Here is a 22,736-nt window from a genome sequence, read left to right as displayed (position 1 = left end):
AGCCCAGGTGCAGAAACCCCTCCCAAGTGCGGAAACCCCTCGCCAAATGGAGAACCACCAGAGCCCACGAGGGTCAGATGCTCCCTCAGCTTCAGAATAAGCCCATGCGGCACTTGGCAGCGACCCCGGCTCCTTCACCTTCACCAGCAGCAGACCCGAAAACTGAAGGGGGAGGAAGTGTCTCCCAGGTTCAGAAACAATCAGGGAGCATCCGCTGAACAACCCTCCCCCGCAAGGTACAGAGTTGGTCCAGGCCCTTGGGCTGGAGTCGGCTGAAGGCAGAACCCTCCGGCCGGAAGGCGACCTGACTTGCAGTGAAGAGAAACCTGAGGGACCCCAGGGTGGAAGGGGGCTGCCAGCTCGGAGGGCAGCCGATCAAGGGGGCTGCCACGAGCCCTCGAGCTGCTGCGGGAAGGGCATGGAGCCGGCTCTCCTGGGCTGGACATGGAGGGGGGCGCTCTTTTCAGAGACCTTGGCGAGGTCGAGAAAGGTCCTAGGAGAGGGTGGCTGGTGGCCCGGTACCTCCCGTGCCCCCCCCCGCCAGGAGAGCAGTGGGGGCCCACAGGGACTGTTTTCCACCCAACGCTAACCACGCTCCTCCGACATGAGCTGCCGCCCAGACGTGGGTGTGGGGGCCAGAACACGGAGGCCTGCAGGGTCCCCCGAGGCTGCCTCCAAGCTGTTCCAACAGAGAAACACTCCTAAGGTGCATCTGTTCTGACAAAATCAAAGAAAGAAAAGGAAACGACAAACCGGGAGAGAGGGTGAGAGAGGAAGCAGGGGAAGACCGGGAAAGGGAGGGAGCAGAACCATGTGGAAGGAAGAGAGGGAGGGAGGGAGGGAGGGAGAGGCCACTGCCACACGCAGATGAGCAGCCTTAAACACAGGCTCCAGGGAGTGCAGTCCTGCCATCAGCCCCTGGGAGTGCCAGTACAGCCGTGGGGGCTCCCCGAGTGCTCATGGGGTCCCCCCCACAGGCTGTCAGCAACGCTGGGGACGTTATAACCCCCCCCCACTAGCAGATGGAGCTCAGAGGCCCCCAGCTGCCCCCAGTACTCACCTCTGCCAGCTGGCCCTCCTCCAGAAAGCTCCAGCAGCCCCTCTCTCCCTAAGGCGAGGTGGTGAGCAGGTGAGGGGCCAGCTGGCGTGGTCCTCCCCTCAGATGGGCCGCGCTAGAACCCGGCAGTGCCCCACCCCCAGAGCTACGTGAACCGCTCTAGAAGATCACGGCAATCCTCCCACTGTCTCCTGTTTCCCTCTACGCTCCACAGTGAAACGAGCCCACCGAGATCTGGCCAAGCTCAGAGGGGCCTGGGAAGAGGTGAGGGCACCTGCCTGGGCCACACAGCTGGATGTGGGAGCTGCCCACCCCAGTCAGGGCACGCACCCAGGGATCGCCTCGTCCGGGGAGACTTGCAGCAGTAGTAAGATCAACAGCCCTGCCGCCTCATGTGGGTGATCAAGGGCGGCTCCCCCCGCCCCAGCCCCGCTGTGCAGTCCCTTCCTTCACTCGAGCAGAAGTGTGGGGGGTCCCTTACCTTGTCTTGCTTTAAGGGCGATAAATGTGGGCCTTAAAGCTACTCTAAGTAAGACCCTAAAATCTTAGAACTACAGAAAATGCAAACAGAACAAGACCACAGAGCCCACCAAGCCCAAAGCCCTCAGGTTAGATGCAGAAAATGAAGCCACCAACTGGCACATGACTTGTCCGCTCAAGAAATGGCCCGACCTTCCAGAAACTCCTCACTGCACTCCTCACTCCTGTCCGGTGACCTCTTCCGTGGTCTGATGAACAGGGCAGATGTCTGGCGTCAGAGCTGGGACTCTCTGCTGACGGCCACCCACCCAGCCGGACACACAGCCCTGGCCTGCCTCACAAGGAACTCGTTTGGGAATGGAAAAGCCAGGGACCTGGAGAAGCCCTGCAGTATGATTCCAAAACAGGCACAAGTAACCAGCGTGGACACGGATGGCCACCAACAAGTCCCGCCATCCCACCACACCTGCTAGGAGATTCCAGCTGGATCTGGGTGGCTCTGACCGACGAGAGGCAGGGACTCGGCGCCCATTCTAGGCCTGGCCCTTAAGAGGGCTGCAGATTCCGCGTGGCTCTCCCGCAACCCAGCCACCCCACCGTAGGGATGCCCAGGGTCTCCTGTCGGAGAGAGAGGGCACAGGGAGGAGCCCCGGAGGAGACGCCATGGGCACAGGCCACGTGATGAACTCAGAGGCCCTAGCAGACAGTGGGATGCGAGACGCCTTCCTGGACCTTCCAGCCCAGCTACTAGCTGAATGCTGTCACATGAATGACCCCAACACCCTGTGGAACAAAAGAAACTGCCCAGTCAACGCACAAAATTGGGAGAATAAACTGCCGGTGGGTTGTCACGAAGTTTTGAGGCGGTTGCTCACAGCAACAGATGGTAAAACTATAAAGAAAAGGCAACAAGTAAAAAAATGTCCAGGACGATGGTTCTGTCTGGATGGGAGGAAGGGCAAGCAGGGGTCCTCGGAGACACTGACTCGGATACACCTAGATTTATTATTTTAATTAAACATAAACATTTCATATACTTTTGTATGGCAACATTTTTCAAAAGTTGACAGAATTTTTAATAAGAAAAAAGTGAGGTACAGGTACAATCCTCAATCTTGCCAAGACAGGGCTGTTTGCCAGCATGCTCACGGCCGCTCGCGCTGGGGCTGTGCTGAGGCCCGGGCCCCAGGTTTCAGGGGAGCTGAGTGGGGTGCAGGGGGGCTGGCCACGGGAAACACAACCCATCTCATTCATGCTTCAGTTCCAGAACATCCGCAAGCAGATGATGACATGAGGAAGGGCTCCCCTTGGGTGGTGAAATCCACAAGGTTCAACAAAACCCGGATCCCAGGCCCTAGGACCCTGCCCCCAGTAACAACGAAATGGCATTTGTGGGAGTCTCTTCAACATGGCAAGAAACACGGTGCCGCGCATGGCACTGCCCGGTCACCAAGCAACTAAGAACGTGGCTACTCTGGTGTCAAGTCCACACTGAGCAGAGGCAGCAGAGCCTCTGGGGTCAGGCCCGGTAGGACCCGGATCCAGGGTCGGCCACCTGCCACGGCAGCAGTGGGTCTCCAGCAAAGCTCCTCCTCTGGCAAAATGGGGCCAGTGGGGCTGCGTCCCAGGTGTGTTACAGGCTTCCATTAGATACGGTAAGCCCGGAGCCTGTTCCGTGCCTGCCACGCGGTAAACACCCACCAAACTAGTGCTACCAGGAAGCAGGGATGCAAATTAGAGTTTTATTTTGAGGCCGAAAACCGTATGAGATGGTTTCTACATATCCTTTTATGCTGGGTACCTTGGGTAACTATTTAGTGACTTGACCTTGTTAAGACGTTGTAATCATAACCCATTATTCTTTCTAAAAGCAATCTGGAAAAATCCCAGAGCCCAATTAACATCAAGAGAGGGAAGGAGGGAAGGGAGGGGCATTGGGCAAGAACCATTCAGAGCAGCTTTCTCTGTCAGGGAAGCACTTAATATTGAACAACTGTTCTGTTAAAGCCCAAGGGTGCTCCCGGGTGAAGGCTGGAGCGCCTGCCCAGAGCTCTCAGTGGGTCCGCAGCGCACGGCTCCATCTCGGAGTCAAAGGGGCACCTGTCAAACATGAAATATTACCCAGGTTATTAGCAGGCCCTACACTGCATGCAGGGTTTCCAAACTGTCACACAGAGGGAAGCCATTAAGCCAGAAAACAACTGGCTTAGCAGAAGGAGCTGCTGATCTTGACAAACAGTCCCCGGCTCCCACAACACGTTGCGCCCGGCTGTGGGCCTGGACATGACACAGCCATCTCATGTCCAGGGGCAGGTGAGAGGGATCACCACTCCGCTTCCAGCTGCCCGGCATTCCGGATTTTCTGGAAACACAGGTGGTTCCTGTCTCCAGCTTAGCACACACACAAATTCAGGCCAAGGCAATGGAAGTTCACAGCAGGCCAGCCTTGCAACTGCGAAACCTACCTGCCCAACCTACCATCCACCCAGTGTGACACCCTATCCCTTTTCAGGGCAACATGGCAGAAAGGCAAGTCCCAACAAAACCAGCCCTTCCGGCATTTTCCTCGTTGCCCAGCAAATACAGCTCTTATAGTAAGCTCGTGTGTCTCAAACTTTTAACATCAATTTCCCCTTTAGGGTAAACATACAGACTGACTCAGCCCTTCCCAACAGCCCCAGATTCTGATACTTGATCTTCTACTGCATAATGGCTCCACTCTGAAAATCACTGCTATCTTCCACATAATCCTATCAGCCAAGACTCAGTAGTATTTTCTGTGAAGTTTGTATTACCAAAAACATTGGTTTTTTAAAGATTTTATTTATTTATTTGAGAGAACATGAGTGAGAGAGATCACAGAGGGAGAGGGAGAAGCAGGCTCCCCAGTGAGCAGGGAGCCCATCGTAGGGCTGGATCCCAGGACCCCGGGATCATGACCTGAGCCAAAGGCAGCTGCTTAACCGACTGAGCCACCCAGGCGCCCCCAAAATACTGATTTTTAAACACCTAAAAATTATATCTAAATATAAAATTAAATTGTAATACTGCCTTTGCTTTTCAAATTATACAACCTCCACGATCTCTAACACTCAACCACACTTCTGAAGAGGGAATATGGCTGAGTGGGAAGGCAGGCTGGTCCTGAAGAAAGTGCTGTCCTGTGTTGTTGCAAGCTCACGCCAGTGCGGAATCCATGACGCTAGGACTTACTCTGGGGACTCCTAGAGCTTGACAGAAGGTAGATTAAGGGACTTGCTCCCACAAAGACAAAATCAGAATATGTGGGACTTGGCGACATCTGATCCTTCTCCCAACAGCCCGCTCTCCACCCCAATGCTCCCTGAGCAGCAGTGCACAGACCTGGCCAAAAGGGAGGCCCGTCTGTTGCCCCGCCTCCCCTACCAGGTTCAATAAACTCACTGCCGGGTGGGACTACTTACTAACTTCTCGTCACAGCGGCTGACAGCACCTACCCCAGGACCTTGCTCTCTCACGGCTGTAAATCAAGTTGGGAAAGAGGCCTGTACAGAGTGGTGATTCCTGGCCTTTCTGAGTGCAACTAATTCAAGGTCAAATATTCTGTGGACCTTCATGAAATTATAATTGTACTTTTGGTACTTGTTAACTGAGAAAATACGGGGCAAAACCACTATGAAAAAAAAGAATTTCCATTCCACTAATCACAACAGCATCTATACGTATTTGAGAAGTAATGAGAATGAGAAATGTCCTTCGATATACAGAAAGTCTGTGGGGTGATACAGCTGTGTGCAGCTACTCCTAATTATCACCGTCCCCTCCCAGGGTCGGCAGCCCCTAAATCAGGAAACAGACACACGGAAAAGACAAAAGCACTTCACAAATGCTGAATGAGCGCCTCCCCTGTGCTGGTCGTGGGTCTCATTAGAGCTACGAGCGTCATGGGGAAGACAGGTCATAAGTATCATATACTTATTATATTATACTTGGGATAACCTGGTGTTGTGAAGCACATACTAGGTGCTGTGAAGAAGGTAAAACAAGGTGTGGAGACGAGGCAGAGGCTATGTGATATTTAAGAACACAGTCAAGGGGCGCCTGGGTGGCTCAGTCGTTAAGCATCTGCCTTCGGCTCAGGTCATGATCCCGGGGTCCTGGGATTGAGCCCCGCGTCGGGCTCCCTGCTCCGTGGGAAGCCTGCTTGTGTTCCCTCTCTTGCTGTGTCTCTGTCAAATAAATAAATAAAATCTTTAAAAAAAAAAAACAAAACACATACAGTCAAGGAAGACCTCTCCAAGGAGGTGACATTGAAGCAAGGACCTGAATGAAGTGAAGAGCAAGCCATGCCACCATAAGGCCAGGGACTGCTGCAGTCACAGAGAAGAGCAAACGCAAAGGCCCTGGAGCAGGCATGACCTTGACAAAGGGGCTGGTGTGCCCTGGAGAGGAGGAAGCCAGTGGGAAAATGAGAAGAGCCCAAGTGGCAGCCGCAGAGGCTAAGACCGGCCAGAGTCTTAGAGGCAAGTCAGGCTCTGGAGTTTCTTCCAAGTATGCCGGGGTGCCCCAGGAGCCTGGGTGCAGAGGAGTGACTGCAAGGGGGTAGGAGGGGCTAGAGGAACACTGGGAGAGGAGCAGGAGATGGAGGCCCTGTGCCCAGCCGGAAGCAGTCAGACCAGGAAGCTGTTCGGGAGAGCCAACGGTCAGCTGATCAAGCAGAGGTGTGCCGTGAGAAAAGGAGTCAAGGACAACACTAAATCGATTGCCTGAGAACCTGGCCGAGTGCAGGTGCCATTCGCTGAGGTGAGGAATGACAGCGGGCAGAGAGAGGGCAGGGCACACGAGAGTTCTGTCAGGCCAACACAGCTGAGACGTCTACAGGAGGGATGGTGGTTAAAGCCACAGGATGGACCGGAGTCCCCATGGGAGAAAACACTGGACAAAGAAGAGGACACGGGTGCTCAGTGGCTCAGTTGGTGAAGCATCCAACTCTTGATTTCAGCTTGGGTTGTGAGATTGAGCCCCGTGTTGGGCTCCACACTGAGCGTGGAGCCTGCTTAAGATTCTCTCTCTCCTGGGGCGCCTGGGTGGCTCAGTCGTTAAGCGTCTGCCTTCGGCTCAGGTCATGATCCCAGGGTCCTGGGATCGAGCCCCGCATCGGGCTCCCTGCTTGGCGGGAAGCCTGCTTCTCCCTCTCCCACTCCCCCTGCTTGTGTTCCCTCTCTCGCTGTGTCTCTCTCTGTCAAATAAATAAATAAAATCTTAAAAAAAAAAAAATTCTCTTTCTCCCTCTTCCCTGCCCCTCCCCATCCCCTAAAAAAAAAAGAAGAAGAAACACCGAAAGACTCAGATCCAAGGACATGCATGTGAATCGTGGCTCCAGTCTTAGCAGGGTGGCCTCAGGCAAGCTTCTCTGGGTTCTAGACTGCTCACCCATTCAACAGGAAAACCACCACATACACGATAATTGTGAGCACAGGAAGTACCGCACAAATACTGGCGAAAGTGGAATCAGATATTACTAAGTCTGTGACTGATACCGGTGACACAAAGAGGGAAAAAATGAATTAAAACAAACCAGGTTATCCCAAGTGAACCCCCTTTACTCATGAAGCGCACGGCTCAAAGTTTCCGTAGCAGGTGGAGAAAAAGGAGGGAGCCACAGCCTGGTCCAATGTGACCAAAGAGCACTGGGACTTTGTTCCCCTGCAGCTTCAGACTTGTGCTGTGAGGCCTTTGTTACTGTGGCACTTGGGCCAGTAAGCCTGGGGAGAGTTGCCCATTCAAGTTAAATACGGATAGATTCGGGGGGCTCATATGCACATCTGGTGGGCTAGGGGACAGAGGAGCGGACATGGACTTCAAATCCACTGCAGAACGCTGCCTGGGGCAGGTGCCCTGCAGGGAGCTCCAGCTCCACCCGGAACAAGGCCAGGCCTATCTGAGTGTCCCCCTACTCGAGGACCTGCCACCAGGGAGCAAGTCCCAGACGTTGTCAGCACCTTCTGATGAGTTCCGAAGGGGTGCCACCCCCGGGAGGATAGGACACCTAGCCACACCTAACAAGACACATGAACAAAGGCAAGAAGGATGTTCAGATAGAGGACAGCATAAGCCATGGAGGGGTGCATGAGAGAATGGTGTGCATGTGTGGGGACCAGGTGGAAGGAGGACAGCACACCGCAGCATCACGAAAGAAACGATTGGAAACCGTGGTGAGACACGCAGCCGGAGGGCCAGGCTGGAGCCAGGCACACAGGGCCATGCCAAGGACCCAGCGCTCAGCCCCGGCAGTTGGGAGCCTGGCCAGGGGCTTAAGCGAGAGAGGGCCATGGTTAGGTTCACATTTCAGGAAACTCACTCTGGCTGCATCAGTATGGAGAACAGACTGAAAGGGGAAGGATCAGAAGCAGAAAAATAAGTTACAAAGTCCCACGGGGCTGGACCCTTGGGATGTGAAGAAGGGGACAATGTCACCCCCAGATGGCACCAGGAGGGTTTAGCTGGTGGCTCAGGATCCGACACATGCTCACATGGCTCTTCCAGAGCAGCCTGTGCAAACGGCCTCCCCACTAAATATGATAATATCCTTTGAAAATTCTAAGTACCTCTTCCTGGAGTGGCTCAAAGTCCCTTAACAACATACAGTACCTGACCGTTCCTAGGGGAAGCTGGGCCGTGCGATTTGTCCAAAACCATAAACCCAGGCTGTGAAATCCTAGCTCATAAACAAACAAAAAGTCCGCAGCTCTGGACGTACAAGAGATGGGTAAGGGGGGGGCCCTCGGAGGAGCAGGGCAAGGGCAGGATGGAGCTCTAGTTTTCACTGTATATCATTGCTGCATTTTGTTTTACCACTTCTAAATGTTACCTCTTCAAGAAACCAAGTGAAAAAAGGAAGGGAAGAAAGAAACTGTCCGCCAAGTCAGAGCTTCTTCATTTCTATTTATTATAAAACCTTTAAGACATTTTCTACAAGACCTGATGACTCAAAACTTCTCAACAGGAAAAAATTTCTCAAAAGGGAAATGGAAAATTATGGTAATTTGCACAAAGAATGTGTCACCAGAGAAATCTTCATGAGCAGAAATTCCTTACGGGGACAAAACTGAAAATCCCCTAGAAGAGCAGCTGGGAGCCTCTGCCAGCCCCAGCCGAGCTGCTCGGCTACCGTGAGGAATGGGGCGCACACACACGCACACGCACGCACACACACGCGCACACACGCACAGTTCTGCGTGCAGCTCCAGGGAGCTGACAGGATCCTGGACCCACTTACCACTCCTGCCTTGGCATCAAACCAAAGCTAGTGGCGCACCTTGGACAAGAGTACGTAATCCTCTGCACCTCACTTTCCCTGCTGTAAAATGGGGATGATGACACCCGTTCCCACTGCATAAAGCGGCTGCTGGTCACCATCATGCCTGCTGTCACGCGTGAACCCACGCTAGCCATGCGGGGGAGCTGTAGACCAAAGGGGAACCGAATGCTGGAATCCCTGCCCTAGCTTCTAAAAATGGGAGGTGAAATCTCGTCAGGCTCCCACAACAAATGAAGCTTTAGCCTGAAAGCAGACCGGGCAAAGGCGCTGCCATGGCAATGTTGACTTCACTCAACAGTAAGCGAAACACAAGACAGAGGCGCTCAGGCTTGAGGGCAAAAACCACCTGCTTTCTACAAAGAACATGACGACTTTGGAGGAACAACGAGGCTTTCATTGAGAGAGCAAATAGAACACGACAATTCCAAGGAAGGATCGGTTTCCCCATGATAGTAGTTAAGATCAAGGATCCGAGCTAAAAGCAAAAAGGAGGTTGAGGAGCGACTATTTGGAATTGGATGTATTTGGACTTCAATGTAGCACATGTGTTTCACGTGGCTGACTTTGTCTAGTTTTGTTTCCTCACTAGGTTGGGGGCCTGCTAAGGGTCCCTCCCTTCCAGTGTGAAGATATAATGTTAAATAAATGATTTCATTAACAAGATTACCAGATTACAAACACACACACTTAAAGTGTAACTGATACCGTGTGCCTGACAATAAAAAAATGACATATTCACCTAGCATTCAGCAGATTTTCTTTTAAAACTTTTCCTATTTTGGAAACCTTGAGATGAACAGGAACACAGGATGTGTATCTAGACGGACATAGGACTATATACAGCAGAAGCCAACGTGAAATTGTATACTTACTACTCCCAACAGGATTAAACTAAAAATATTTTGTGAGACTTGACTGGGGAAAACTAAATGAGTGCAAGGATATTTCAGAGCAGTATCTGGGGGGATTGCAAAAACTCATGTTAGGCCTGGATAAAGAGCAGTCAAGAACCCAATGTCTCAATTTCCCAGGATTTTTAAAAAACTGCTGGGCTCCTCAACTCCAGCTGCTTCAGTGCTGCTCTAGAACAGTCTCTGGACAGGAGCCCTGGGAAGATTAAGGAAGCTCAGGGCCCCAGCGCTTGCTCGCGCCCTTGAGCAAACAGCGCTGGCTGGCCTCCAGCCCCTCACATCCCCTCCACCTGCAACAGCAGTGAATCAGCAAAGCTGCTGGAAGCCTTTGAACCGATGATGACTCGATGACTCGATGACTCGCAGCCCTGGTGGGTTTTCAGCCAGTCACTTTGAAGTGTGAGCTTCTGCGAGAAACTTGGACAGCACCCCCGGTGTGCTGCCCAGTTCCCGTTTCCCAGTCCTAACGCATGTAGCCGGAGAGAGAGACAGAGAGACAGATGGACAGAGATACACTGGGACAGATACAGAAAGAGTGCTTGCGACAGCACGACGGTAAGGCATGCAGACCAGCCCCCGGGGGCCCCTTGGTGGGGCCACAGTGGGGAAGGCATGGTACATGAGCTTAATCCTTAGGAGTATGAAAGACTGGTCAGAAACCTAAATGTTTTGTTTCTTTTTTTTTTTTCCAAGTCATCTCTACACCCAACATAGGGCTCACACTCACAAACCTGACATCAAGAGTCACGTGCTCTGAGCCAGCCAGGCACCCCTAAATGTTCTGTTTCATTCATCGTACCCTCATCTTCCCACCGTCCCAAATGTAAATATAAATTAAGGATGAATATTTACAGCCTATATTGTAAATAAGGGTTACTGGCCTGGCTATACAAAAGGCTCCTCACACCAACAACAATGAAAACATATGTGCCCATAAAAGCTTATACACAGGGGCACCTAGGTGGCTCCGTCAGTAGAGTGCATGACTCTTGATCATGGGGTTGTGAGTTCGAGCCCCACGCTGGGGGTAGGGAACACTTAAAAAAATAAAATCTAAAAAAAAAAGAAAAAAAAGCTTGTACACAGAAGTTCATGACAGCATTACTCATAAGAGTCAAAGGTGGAAACAACCTAAATGTCCCTCAACTGATGAATAGATAAATAAAAGGTGGTCTGTCTGTGCAACAGAATACTGGACAATAAAGAAGTAATGACATATGCCACAACACGAATGGACCTTGAAAATATTATGCTAAATGAAGGCAGCCAAAAGACCACAAGTTACATGATTCCATTTACATGAACTGCCCAGAACAGGCAAATCCGTAAGGATAGAAAGTGACTGTCTAGGGCTGACGGAGACAGGGAAGTGGGGAGTGACTGCTAAGGGGTGGTGGGTTTCTTTTCGAGATAATGACAATGTTCTGAAAATAGTGGTGATAGTTGCACAACTCTGGGAATATACTGCAAGCTATTTAATTGTGTACTTTAAATGGGTGACTTGTATACTACAGGAATACCTCAATAAAGGTGTTACAAAATATTAATCAATAAGAAAAAAATCTCCCAACAGAAAAATGAGTCAAAGAAATGAAGAGGCAGTTCACAAAAGAAACACCAGTGGTCGATATATTCTATACGGAAAAAAGATGTTCAGCCTCACTAATAAAGAAATATAAAGAAGTACAAGATACCACTTCCAGGATCAAACTGGCAAACATCTAAAAGACGGACAGTTTCCACAGTGTGTTCCCAGCGAGCAGGATTATGAAATGGTACCCTTTGTCTAGACGGCAGCCTGCTGACACTGATGCAAATTTTTAATGCATTCGTTGGTTGGGTAAAAACTAATGCCTGGATGTGAGTAACTGATCGAGAGCCCCCGGTGCAGATGCTACAGTTTCCCAACCTGACGGGGATTTCACCCAGCTGGAAGGAAACTGTTGAGTCCTGGCAAAGGACTGTGGGTGGGGCTGTGTGGCTGTGCCCAGAAAAAACACAGCCTTGCTAATATATAATAAGCGCCACCATGTGAAGCAATTGGGAGGTTACGGAAATCACAGGCTCATTGTTTCCAAAGGGCAGCAGCACGTGACGAGAACACCACCAAAGGGGATAACTGGAATGGTTGCCGGAGCTGCCTGCCTGCAAAGGGTTTCAGGAACAGGCTACTTCATTGATCCCTGCAGTGATGCCACGAGAAGGCTGTTAATATGATTGCCCCCCATAGTGCAGATAAGCCAGTCAAGGCTTAGAGGGGTTGTCAGCTGACCTAGGTTGCACTGACACACCGAGATTCAAGGCCACGTCCATATACTCTAAAAGATAAGAACTTTCCTCTTCAAAAAAAGACAAAACTTCCAGACAGACAGACAGACAGACATGGAATGCTAGGCTCTACAGACCCTTCATCTGTCCCAAAGGGCAAATTCTCTGTCGTTAACTGGCACTTACCAACTCCCTCTCCTTATACTAATAAGGGTTACAAACCATCTTATAAAAGCTAAAAGTGAACATCACTAAGTCTTCGTTCTAATCTTCGGTGTTTGCTGCTGCCAGATGAAACATAAAATTAAGACACAGAAACACCTTGATTTTCTGGAAGCATGGCACACTAGGTACCCAGGCCAATTCTCATAGCAAACAGCTGCAAATGCTGAAGAGAAAGTGTGAGACATCTTTTAAAATGCATCAAAGAACTGGCAAGTCAGTAAGGAACACTGAGGGGTCAAAGTTAAGCAAAGGCTAGAATCCAGAGAGCAAGTGGAGCTCTGAGGGTGGGTATCAAAGGCATCTGCAGAACTGAGCAAGCTCGAGTTCCCTCTCCCTCCCAAGGACAGAGGTCTCATGGGAGGGCCCTCCAGAACAGAGCTGGAGCCACAGAGAGTTACAAGTCAGTGAAAAAAAGACTGCACAGAAAACTGCCTATATCAAATTTTTGGCATCAAATGGAGGAGGGTAAAATCTCTAGATGGCCCCCAAACAGATGACAGCCCAAACTCACACATCATAAAAGATACACTTCAGGTAGATAAAAAGTGATCCCAGAATGAAAGTATTAAATGCAAGAAGGAATGAGAAAAAAACTAGTCAATAATAAATGAGTAAATCTAAACAATACTGACATCATTAGATGTCTTCTAAAATTTTAAAAAGAACTAAAATACCCACCTACAGAATAAAAGGAAGGAGTGATGGGAATTAAAGTGTGCTAAGGTCCTTAACTGTTTGAGAGTAGGGTGTGAGACAGTAAAGTTAGACTTTGGTAAGTTATGTAAACTGAGAGATATACCATGTTCATGGAAGGTTCAATATCATAAAAATGTCAATTCTATCCAAACTGATGTGGACTAAGTTCAAAGCAATTCTAATAAAAGATCCCAACAATTTTTATGGAATTTGACAAGCACAATCTAAAATGAAGACAGAAGAGCAAAGGGCCAAGACGTTACCAGATACCAAGAACTGTTACATAAAAATTTAGTCATTAGGTCAGTGTGATATCAGGACAGATATAGAGAATAAATAGTAAAGAGCTCAGGAACAGATCTACACATTTGTGGACACTCACTATATATAAGGGTTACTGGGGACATTTACAGATCCACATGAAAGGGATGTATTTTTTCAATAAATAGTACTACGACAATTTGGTACACTTACTAAAAAAAAAAAGGAATCAGTTCCTTACCTCATAATACACACAAAAATAATCTTTTTTTTTTTAAAGATTTTATTTATTTATTTGACAGAGAGAGACACAGTGAGAGCAGGATCACAAGCAGGGGGAGAGGGAGAAACAGGCTTCCCGCGGAGCAGGGAGCCCGATGCGGGACTCAATCCCAGGACCCCGGGATCATGACCTGAGCCGAAGGCAGACGCTTAACAACTGAGCCACCCAGGCGCCCCCACACAAAAATAATCTTAAATGGGCTGAAAACTTTAATGTAAAACACAAAATCATAAAATGCTTGGAAGACCATACCTAGGGGATTATCTTTATAAACCTGAAGTAGAGACTTTAAAAGGAACGGAAAAAGATAACCATAAAAGAAAAAAAAAGATGAACCTTAAAATTAAGAATTTGTTAAAAAAACAAAAAACAAAAACCTACAGTGAAAAGACCAGCCACAAACTGGAAGCAGATAGTTACAACACATATAACCAACAAAGGATTAGCATACAAAATAAAAACCAAAACCAAACAAGAAGTCTATATACAAGAAAAAGACAACCAGATAGGAAAATGAGCAAAAGATATAAGCAGCTGTTTCACAGAAGCTGAAACCTGAATGACCAATAAGTATATGAAAAGATGCTTAGCCCACTAATAATCATGAAAATGCAAATCAAAACCACATGAGATATCACTCCCATCAGATTACTAAAAATCTTAAAGTCTAGTAAAACCAGAGTTGGGAGGATGTGAAACAAACAGAATTGTCAGTTGAACTGTAAACTGGGGAAAGCACTCTGGAAACAGTTAGGTATTATTTGGTCGAGCTGAAGCTCACATACCCTGTGATTCAGCCCCACTTCTGGGGCTGTACCCTGCAGACGCTGCACGTATGCTCCAGAAATGTTCATAGCAGCACTCTGTCTCAGCAAAATACCGAAGACAATCCAAATGTCCGTCAGCAAGAGAAAGGACAAATAAATTCTCTTGCAATAGAACATATCCATCTGATGGGCGCCTGGGTGGCTCAGTTGGTTAAGCGACTGCCTTCGGCTCAGGTCATGATCCTGGAGTCCCGGGATCGGGTCCCACATCGGGCTCCCTGCTCAGCAGGGGGTCTGCTTCTCCCTCTGCCCTCTTCCCTCTCGGGCTGTCTCTCATTCTCTCTCTCTCAAATAAATAAATAAAATCTTTAAAAAAAAAAAAAAAGAACATATCCATCTGAGAAAGTCAAGTAAGCCAACAATTTAAGACACCGAAGAAAACAACGTGACTATATTAAGTTCAAAAGCATGCAAAATGAGACAACATTGTTTAGCAATACGAACACACACAGTAAAACTTTACAGGAAGGCAAGAGAGTGATAAAAGCAAAACTGCGATGACCTGGGAGTGGGGTGGGCCACGGTCAGAGGGGCGCTCCAAACCTAACTGTAACATTATCTGTAAACTGACTGATGGGGTACATGGGTTTCCTTGTATCTTTATTCTTTATACTGCGCATATTCCTTTGCATCTACTCAATATTTAACAACTTACAAAATTAAACAATGTTCTTTCTGACTTGCAACAATGTTTGGAAGCACGAACTTGGGAAGCTGAGTTACAGTGAACCAGGAAAGTCCCTCACTGGGCCCGGCTGCCCCGAGACTACCGGAATGAGAAGTGCTTCACCTAGCAGGCTTCGGAGCCATGGAGACACGGCTTCCCGCTGGGCAGCAGCGCCTGCCCTTTCGGGACAGGAAGGTGGCTGCTTAGTTGAACAGTTCCAGCATGGGAAGTGGTGTGGGTGGGGCGGGGAGAACATGTTCTGCTGCCAGGGCTCTTAAGACAAGAAGCTCGATTCTTTCTTTTCTTTCTTTCTTTCTTTCCTTCCTTTCTCTCTCTTTTTTTTTTCTTTTTTGGTTTTTTTTTTTTTTTTTTTAAGATTTTATTTATTTATTTGAAGAGAGAGACACAGAGAGAGAGGGAACACAAGCAGGGGGAGTGGGAGAGGGAGAAGCAGGCCTCCCGCCGAGCAGGGAGCCCGATGCGGGGCTCGATCCCAGGACCCTGGAATCACGACCCGAGCCGAAGGCAGACGCTTAACGACTGAGCCACCCAGGCACCCCTGGTTTGGTTTTTCTTTCCAGTTTCACTGAGAAATAATTGACACACATCGCTGTGTCCGTTTAAGGTGTACAGCAGGTGGTTTGAATTTCCATGTGTTGTGAAATGATGATTGCAACAGGTTTGGCTGACATCTGTCTTCTCATAGGGACCCAAGAAAGGAAAGGAAAACAATCTTCTCTTTGTGATGAGGACTCCCAGGATTTACTCTCTCAACAATCCCCCTAGATGTCACAGTGTCAGCTGTCCTTGTCAAGTTGTCCAGCAGGTTTCTGATGCTACAACAAAACCCACCACACCTGCTTTCCAGCCGGTCCCACCCTCAGCTGGAACCGCCACCTGCCACCTCCGAGCCTCTGCCTGCCACTGCGTAGACAGGAGTGCAACTCTCCATTCTAACCAGGCCCTCTGCTTCCTCCTTTGAAGCTCAAGGCTTACGTGTCTCCAGTTCCCAACAAGCAGGCTTGACTCCCCAAGCCCAAGCCCTGGTTTCCTGTCGAATCTAAAGTAGACGGAGGTCTACTTTACCTGGCCCTTGGACTTGAGGTAAAGCTGCTGCTGGCCGGAGCACCTCTGAGAGGCCAGGGCCCTGTAGACGCTCAACACACACGCCTGCAGCCAAGGCACAAGCCCCTCAGCACTGAAAGGCTTACTCTTTGACCTTTATTATTTCAATCATCTAGAAACTGACCGGCAAAAGGAGGAGATAATGGTCTCCAGGACAACCTGCTTTGGGCACACAATATATTTAGTTTTTCATGTTCTCTCGGGCTGGGTCCCTCCCTTTCGTGGTGCTACCCTGCCGAGACACCGGGTCTGGGTACCTTCTCCCACCCACTCAGGCACCACCCTTCGAGGAATTCCAGAAAAGAGTGAGCCACCTGGTCGTTCACATGGCAAACTGGTGACACCCCGAAGCCCCGCCCACGGCGGCTGCCCTTCTACCCGCAGGGGCTCCTGTCTGTGCAACCTAATCAAATCATGTGACTCTTTAAAAATGGTCTTCCATCCGCCTGGGTGGCTTAGTGGGTTAAGCATCAGACTTCAGCTCAAGTCATGATCTCAGGGTCCTGGGATTGAGCCCCACATCGGGCTCTCTACTTAGTGGGGAGTGTGCTTCTCCATCTCCCTCTGTCCCTCCCCCCACTGGTGCGCACGTGCGTTCTCTCTCTCTCACAAATAAAATCTTAAAAAAAAAAAAGGTCTTCCGGGCGCCTGGGTGGCTCAGCTGGTTAAGCATCTGCCTTCTGCTCAAGTCACGGTCTCAGGGTCCTGGGATAGAGCCCCACATCGGGCTCCTGGCTCAGCAGGGAGCCTGCTTCTCCCTCTGCCTCTCCCCCTGCTCATGCTCTCCATCTCTGTGTCTCAAATGAATAAATAAAATCTTAAAAAAAAAAATTTTTTTTTTTTTTTAAAGATTTTATTTATTTATTTGAGAGAGAGAATGAGATAGAGAGAGAGAGCATGAGAGTGGGGAAGGTCAGAGGGAGAAGCAGACTCCCTGCCGAGCAGGGAGCCCGATGCGGGACTTGATCCCGGGACTCCAGGATCATGACCTGAGCCGAAGGCAGTCGCTTAACCAACTGAGCCACCCAGGCGCCCAAAAAAAAAAAATTTTTTTAATGGTCTTCCCTGGGCATACACAGAGACATACAGATGCACGGAATAGCTCTGAAAGGACCCACAGATACTATTAACATTTATCTGGAAGGGGAACTGGGTCAGGCACTGAAGCATGATTTACTCTCCATGGTGCATTCCTTTTTTTTTTTTTTCTTTAAGATTTATTTGTTTACTTTAGAGGGAGAGAGGATGAGTGGGAGGGGTAGAGGGACAGGGAGAGAGAATCTTCAAGCAGACTCTGCATTGAGCGGGGAGCGTGGAGCCTGACCCAGGGCTCGATCCCACGACCCTGAGATCATGACCTGAGCCGAAAACAAGAGTCAGATGTTTAATGGGCTGCGCCACCTAGGTGCCCCTCCATGGCGCATTCTTTAGAACCTTCTGATTTGTGCACCTTGTGCATATTCCTCTACCAAACATTTTTTTTCTTCCTCTGCACACTTTCTTTCTTGACCCTCTCAAGGGTCCTCTTCTCCTAACACGTAATAACACCAGTCACCAATGATGGAGTCAGGGACTCGAATAAGCATTTTACATGCATTACCTCATCGATAATTCTGGCCAATAAAACTGTGTGAGGTCATCCGTATCCCCACTTTGCAACTGAGAAAACTGAGGCTTGGAGAGACCAAGTATTTTGCCCAAAGGGACACATCTAATAAGTATAAGAACTACTACGAGCCCAGGGATGCCTGACTTAGAAGTACCCTATGTGTGGGTTCCAGCTGGGGACGATCTGTCCCAGGAGACGTTTGGCAATGTCTGGAGACATGTTCCACGATCACAGCTGCAGGTGGGTGGGTATTACGGGCATCTATGGGTGGAGGCCAGGGGTGCCATAATCATCCTGGAGTGCACAGGACAGCCCACAACAAAGATTTATGCAAGCCCAAATAACAATAACGTCAAGGCTGAGAAACCATGCTCTACTGGAAAAAGAAAGACAGAGAAACTATCTTCTGACCTAAACTCTCATCGTTCAGGTCATACTACAGTTCACCATGTTTACGTCCATAGTCCAGCCAGATACCAAATCAACCATCAGGTTCTCCTCTCTTAAGTCAATAGCGCGCCACCCCACATCACACTGGAGTTCCGGCCAGCTTGCCAGTTCCTCTTCAGCCAATCAGGGCTGATAATCCACCCTCCAACAACATTTATTGAGCACCAGCTATGTGCCAGGAAATGGGCTACACAGTGGGGCTACCAGGAGAAACGATCCCCTGTCCCTGCCTGCAAGGTGCTGGGGGCCAACGAGGAGACAAAGAAACCCAGGATTATAATGTGAGATACGAATGCACTGAGAGATCAGTGCTGGATGCTAAGAGATCAACGGAGAAGGAGATCCAAACTCAGCGGGGGGTGGGTGGCTGGGCAGGGCCCAGAGAAGGCTTTCCAGAAGCTTTTGAGCTTGCGGGAATTAGAGGGAATCTTTCCCTTCCCAAAGGACCCCTCACCAGACCTGTTAGAGTATGGTCTCTGAGAATCCACAGATGGACACCTTTCAGTAGAGAGCTTGGTAGAACTCACAGCGCAGTTGCTGACCCCCTCTGCACAATCTGGATACTTCCTGCCTTGAGGGAGGCCGCAACCTGGTTTCCCTACAGGTTTGGGCCTTCTTTGACTGCAGTCCTCACTAGCCTCTCTGGCTTCGAACCACCCCACACCTTGCAGCAGGAGGTCATTCCGCTTTACGCGGCAAACCCCATGAAGTACACGCTTGATCTCTCTAAACAATTCTGGGAGCTAGATACCGTTATCCCTATTTGACAGATGAGGAAACGGAGGCACGGCGGTGAAGTAACTGGCCCTCAGAGAGCCACGACACAGGGAAGCAGGGATTCACACCCGGCATCAGAGTCTTCGCTGCCTCTATCTGAGGAGACCTGCACAGATGTCAATCCAAGCACGCTGTTCACTCTTCATCTCCCTGCTTCGGTAGAGCCTTCCAACATCAGTCATCCTTCTCCTGTGCGTCTCCCCCGTGGTGCTCCTTGTACTGTATTGTGATCATCCACATAGCTAAGAGCTCCTTGCTCCCGGGATCCAGTCTTACACCCCTAGCACAGTGTCTGACACGCTGGACACAGAAAACACTGAATGCATAAACAAGCCTGGACTCCCTGGGCCCAAGCAACATCAACCTACCCAAAGCCAGAGCAGCCTGCCTCTTCCACCAATGCAGTGGACTTCCCTTCTCCGAGGCCCAAGCCTCGGGGACAGCAATTCAGTCACACGAGGGACCAAGCAGGCTCTCTCAGCCAGCTTTCCCTCCAGCACTGGAACAGTCATGATTCGCTCTTTGGTTGTACACCAGATGCTTATGTTTGGGGACATGTTGTACAAAAATATGTACCTTTAAACATTAGAACCTTAAAAGGAATGAACATGTGCTCCCCACTCTGTCTTTCCCTTTCTGCCAGACGGAGTGTATATACAATGGCAGGAGCTGCAGCAGCCAGCTTCGACCATGAGATGGAAGCCTGGGTTTGAGCAAAGAGAGCCACATGATCACTAGAACTGTTCCTGGATACTTCACAGAACAGAGCAGGATGCCCTACCAGCTCTGGAATGCCCACTTCTAGACGTTTAATAAGAGGGGAGGAATACACTTTGAGCTTGTTTCAGCCACTGTAGTTTGGAATTGCTTTGTTGGAGCATGTTAGGTTGTACTTGATTAAAACAAGGTGTGAGCATTTGCCCAGTGATTAACCTAGTTCGGTCTTTGTTGGTAAACCAAGCATAAATGATAGCCACAATTTCCCAACCAAACTCAGATGTTGTCATTACTGTATAACTTGAAAGAAGAAGCTATCTTGAAAGGGTGATTTGAGTCACGCTGAGCCTAGAGAAGAAGGACAAACAAACTGACCTCCTGGTTTGTTTCATCCTTGAGCATTACAGACATACCTCAGACTTCCAAGAAGCCCAGGCTACTCTTTTCTGACAGTTTGTCTGTGTAAACTCCAGCTTGGCTCTCCTCCTCCAGCTCATTACCTGAATCAAAGACACCCAAGTGGAAAATCTGATGAGAACCCGAAAGGCACCTGCTCCCTAAGAGTTGCCCTTTTATGCATCCAAGAAACATAGGCAAATCCAGAGCCCTGAGCACAGAGCCTGGCACAATGTAAGCACTCAGGACAAGTCTGTTTGGATCATTATTGGCCTGCTGCATGCCAGACACCATGCTCGACAGCTGGGACACAAAGATGAGTAAACCCGCTCCTGGTTCCTACACTCAGGAATACCTGCTTACCAAAAGACATAACACAATGTTGAAAAGCAAGAGCAACAAGACTGTGCCCAGGTTCCCGTGTTGCTACAGCATTAGCATTTCCCCCGGGGTGTCTCAGACGCTCTTGTTCTCATTTCATACCCTTGCCCTCGGTGAGCACACCCCCTCCCACAACTTTAGGGACTTTTGCTGGATGACAACTGCTAGCTCACCACTGGACAGTTCCACTGGACTGTTTTACAGGCACCCACTTTCCACATATTCGAAACTAAATATATCTTCCCTTCTCGCATCCGCTCTCCATCCTGTTCCCTATCTCACTGTGTGGCATCACCACCTGCCGGTCAAGAAGAGGAGGTCAATCCTGACACCTCTCTGCCTCTAACTTCCTCATCTAAGTAATCACCAAGTTTTGTCAATTCTCCAAAACCTCCCTCCCCAACCTGTGCCTCTAACCTGACTCGAGGCCACCCTCATTTCTCACCTGGATTATTCTAGCAGCCTCTTCATACAGATTTAGCCAGGTGATTGTTCTAATCCACAAATCTGATTCTTAAATGGCTTCCCATTAACCTAAAACTTCAAGTCCTTAACTAGGTTTACAAGGCCCCGTAGGACCAGACCACAGCCAGCTTCTTCAGTCTTATCTCTTAGCTCTGTCTCTAGGAGAAAAATTAATTATTACACTAGCCCCTAAGCTTTCTCACAAACTCCATCTTCAACTGAGAATACTCCCCCCCCCTTTTCTTGCCTCCACTCTCCTAAGCATCCTTTAGGTCTCCGCTTCTTAGGGGGCAGAAGCCTCCCTGGATTCGCCTAGACCGAGTGAGGTGCCTCGGTGCCTCTATTCTTTCCAGAGCAAGGAGAACTTTTCTGCTTTTCTTCCATTACAGCAGTATCAGAGGTGCTGTTTATCTCTATGGCTCCCACATGAGTCTCATGAAACAAATAATCGCAGCAACAAACACACACAGTATTTACTTTGTGCCAGGAAATGTTCTTGGCACTTTGCACCTATCACCTTATTAAATCTTTAGAACAACCTTAGGAGGCAGGTTTTATTATTATCTCTGCTTTAAGTTTGAGGAAACTGAGACAGAGCGAGAACCTAACGTGCTTCAGAACACAGCGGGCAAGCAGAGAGTCGGGATTCAAACCCCGGCCGCCTGGTTCCAACCACTACACCAGGAGCAAGTCTGTCCGGTTCACCTGCTCTATCCCCACAACCTATCAGATGCCGGGCCACCGTCTGCGGAAGGAATGAATGAATGAAATAATCTTATACAGGGGCAGTGTCGACCTCCCACTCTGCAAGCACCTCCTGGTTCTGGCAGGCCCGTGCCCTCCGGCCCCGACCCGCCGACGTGAGCTGCCCCGGCACCCCGCCAGCCAGCGGCCGCAGAACGACCCCGCGCGCAAGGGACAGTGACAGCCGGGCGGCGGGGGCGGAGATGCTACCAGCTGGGGTGTCACCCAACCCGGGAGGCGACCCGCGCTCCCTCGCAGGAACTGCCGGTCCGCTCGCCCCTTCCGCGCCCGCTCGCCTGGAGGCGCCCCCCACCCCAGCTGCCCTGCACCCTCCTACCCCGCGGGGTCCCCTCAGTCCGGGTTCCCTTCTCATTCCACTTCCCTCCCCTCCCCCACACAACCGTCCCCGGCGTCCCGCCGCGCCCCATCTTTCGCCGCCTCCGCCCGGCTCCCGAGACTCGGCCAGCCCCGGGCGCTTGCTGACCCTCACCTGCCATGTCCCGGACCCCACCGTAGAGGGAGGGGCATCACGGCCGCGAGAAGGCCGGGGACGGCACTTCAGAGCAGACAAAGGGCGCCGCCATGTTAGAGTCGGGCGGAACCGACCTCGCTGGCTTCCCGGCTGCAACTTCCGGCGCATGCGCAACGTCCGCGCTAGCCGAGGACGGCCGACAGGCGCATGCGCCTACCTATCCAGAAGTTCTGTATTACAGGACTTCTGCACTTAGAATTGTCTTCATTGTAACCCTTCCTTGGCTCCAAACATAACTTACTCCAAACATAACTGTAACAGCTTCCCCGCGTTCAGCGCTTACTGTGTGCCAGGCACTGTATTAAGCACTTTACGTGCATGATCTCATTAAGTCCTCTCGCTAACGGTAGGATAGTCTTTTTCTCCCCCCTTTTGAAGAAGGGAAAACGGAGGCTCAGGAAGAGTAAATGAATCGCCCATTGTCACGCGTCTTATAAGTGGAGGAGCACAGACGTGAACCTAGTTGTGCCTCCGAAGTTGCAGATCCCCGCTTATGTTTTTCTACCTTCTGAGCCAACCATTGCCCCATTTCCTATTTAGGGCAGATCTAGGATTAGCCTGGGTG

General features: G+C 49.9%; 1 protein-coding gene across 4 annotated transcripts in view; it reads right to left on the bottom strand.

Moving 5' to 3' along the window:
* ZBTB17 (zinc finger and BTB domain containing 17) overlaps nt 1-22,262 on the bottom strand; it is a 31,591-nt gene extending 9,329 nt beyond the window's left edge. For 2 of the 4 annotated variants that reach the window (XM_045898626.2, XM_045898624.3), the window contains exon 1: nt 22,130-22,262. In XM_045898626.2, the coding sequence (XP_045754582.1) occupies nt 22,130-22,136 (7 nt within the window). In that variant the 5' untranslated portion in view covers nt 22,137-22,262. Of the gene's footprint in view, nt 1-14,266; nt 14,567-20,066; nt 20,154-22,129 lie in introns of those variants that run through there. The other 2 variants (XM_045898625.3, XM_054513123.2) reach the window with 2 other exon arrangements.
* Nucleotides 22,263-22,736: the final 474 nt, after the last annotated feature.

The sequence above is a fragment of the Mirounga angustirostris genome, unplaced genomic scaffold (assembly GCF_029215605.1).
Source record: "Mirounga angustirostris isolate CCGP_5_RB_7025 unplaced genomic scaffold, mMirAng1.0.hap1 SCAF_4, whole genome shotgun sequence".
NCBI classification, from domain to species: domain Eukaryota; kingdom Metazoa; phylum Chordata; class Mammalia; order Carnivora; family Phocidae; genus Mirounga; species Mirounga angustirostris.
The sequence above is the reverse complement of the archived record's forward strand: the minus strand, read 5'-3'. Positions and strand labels throughout refer to the sequence as shown.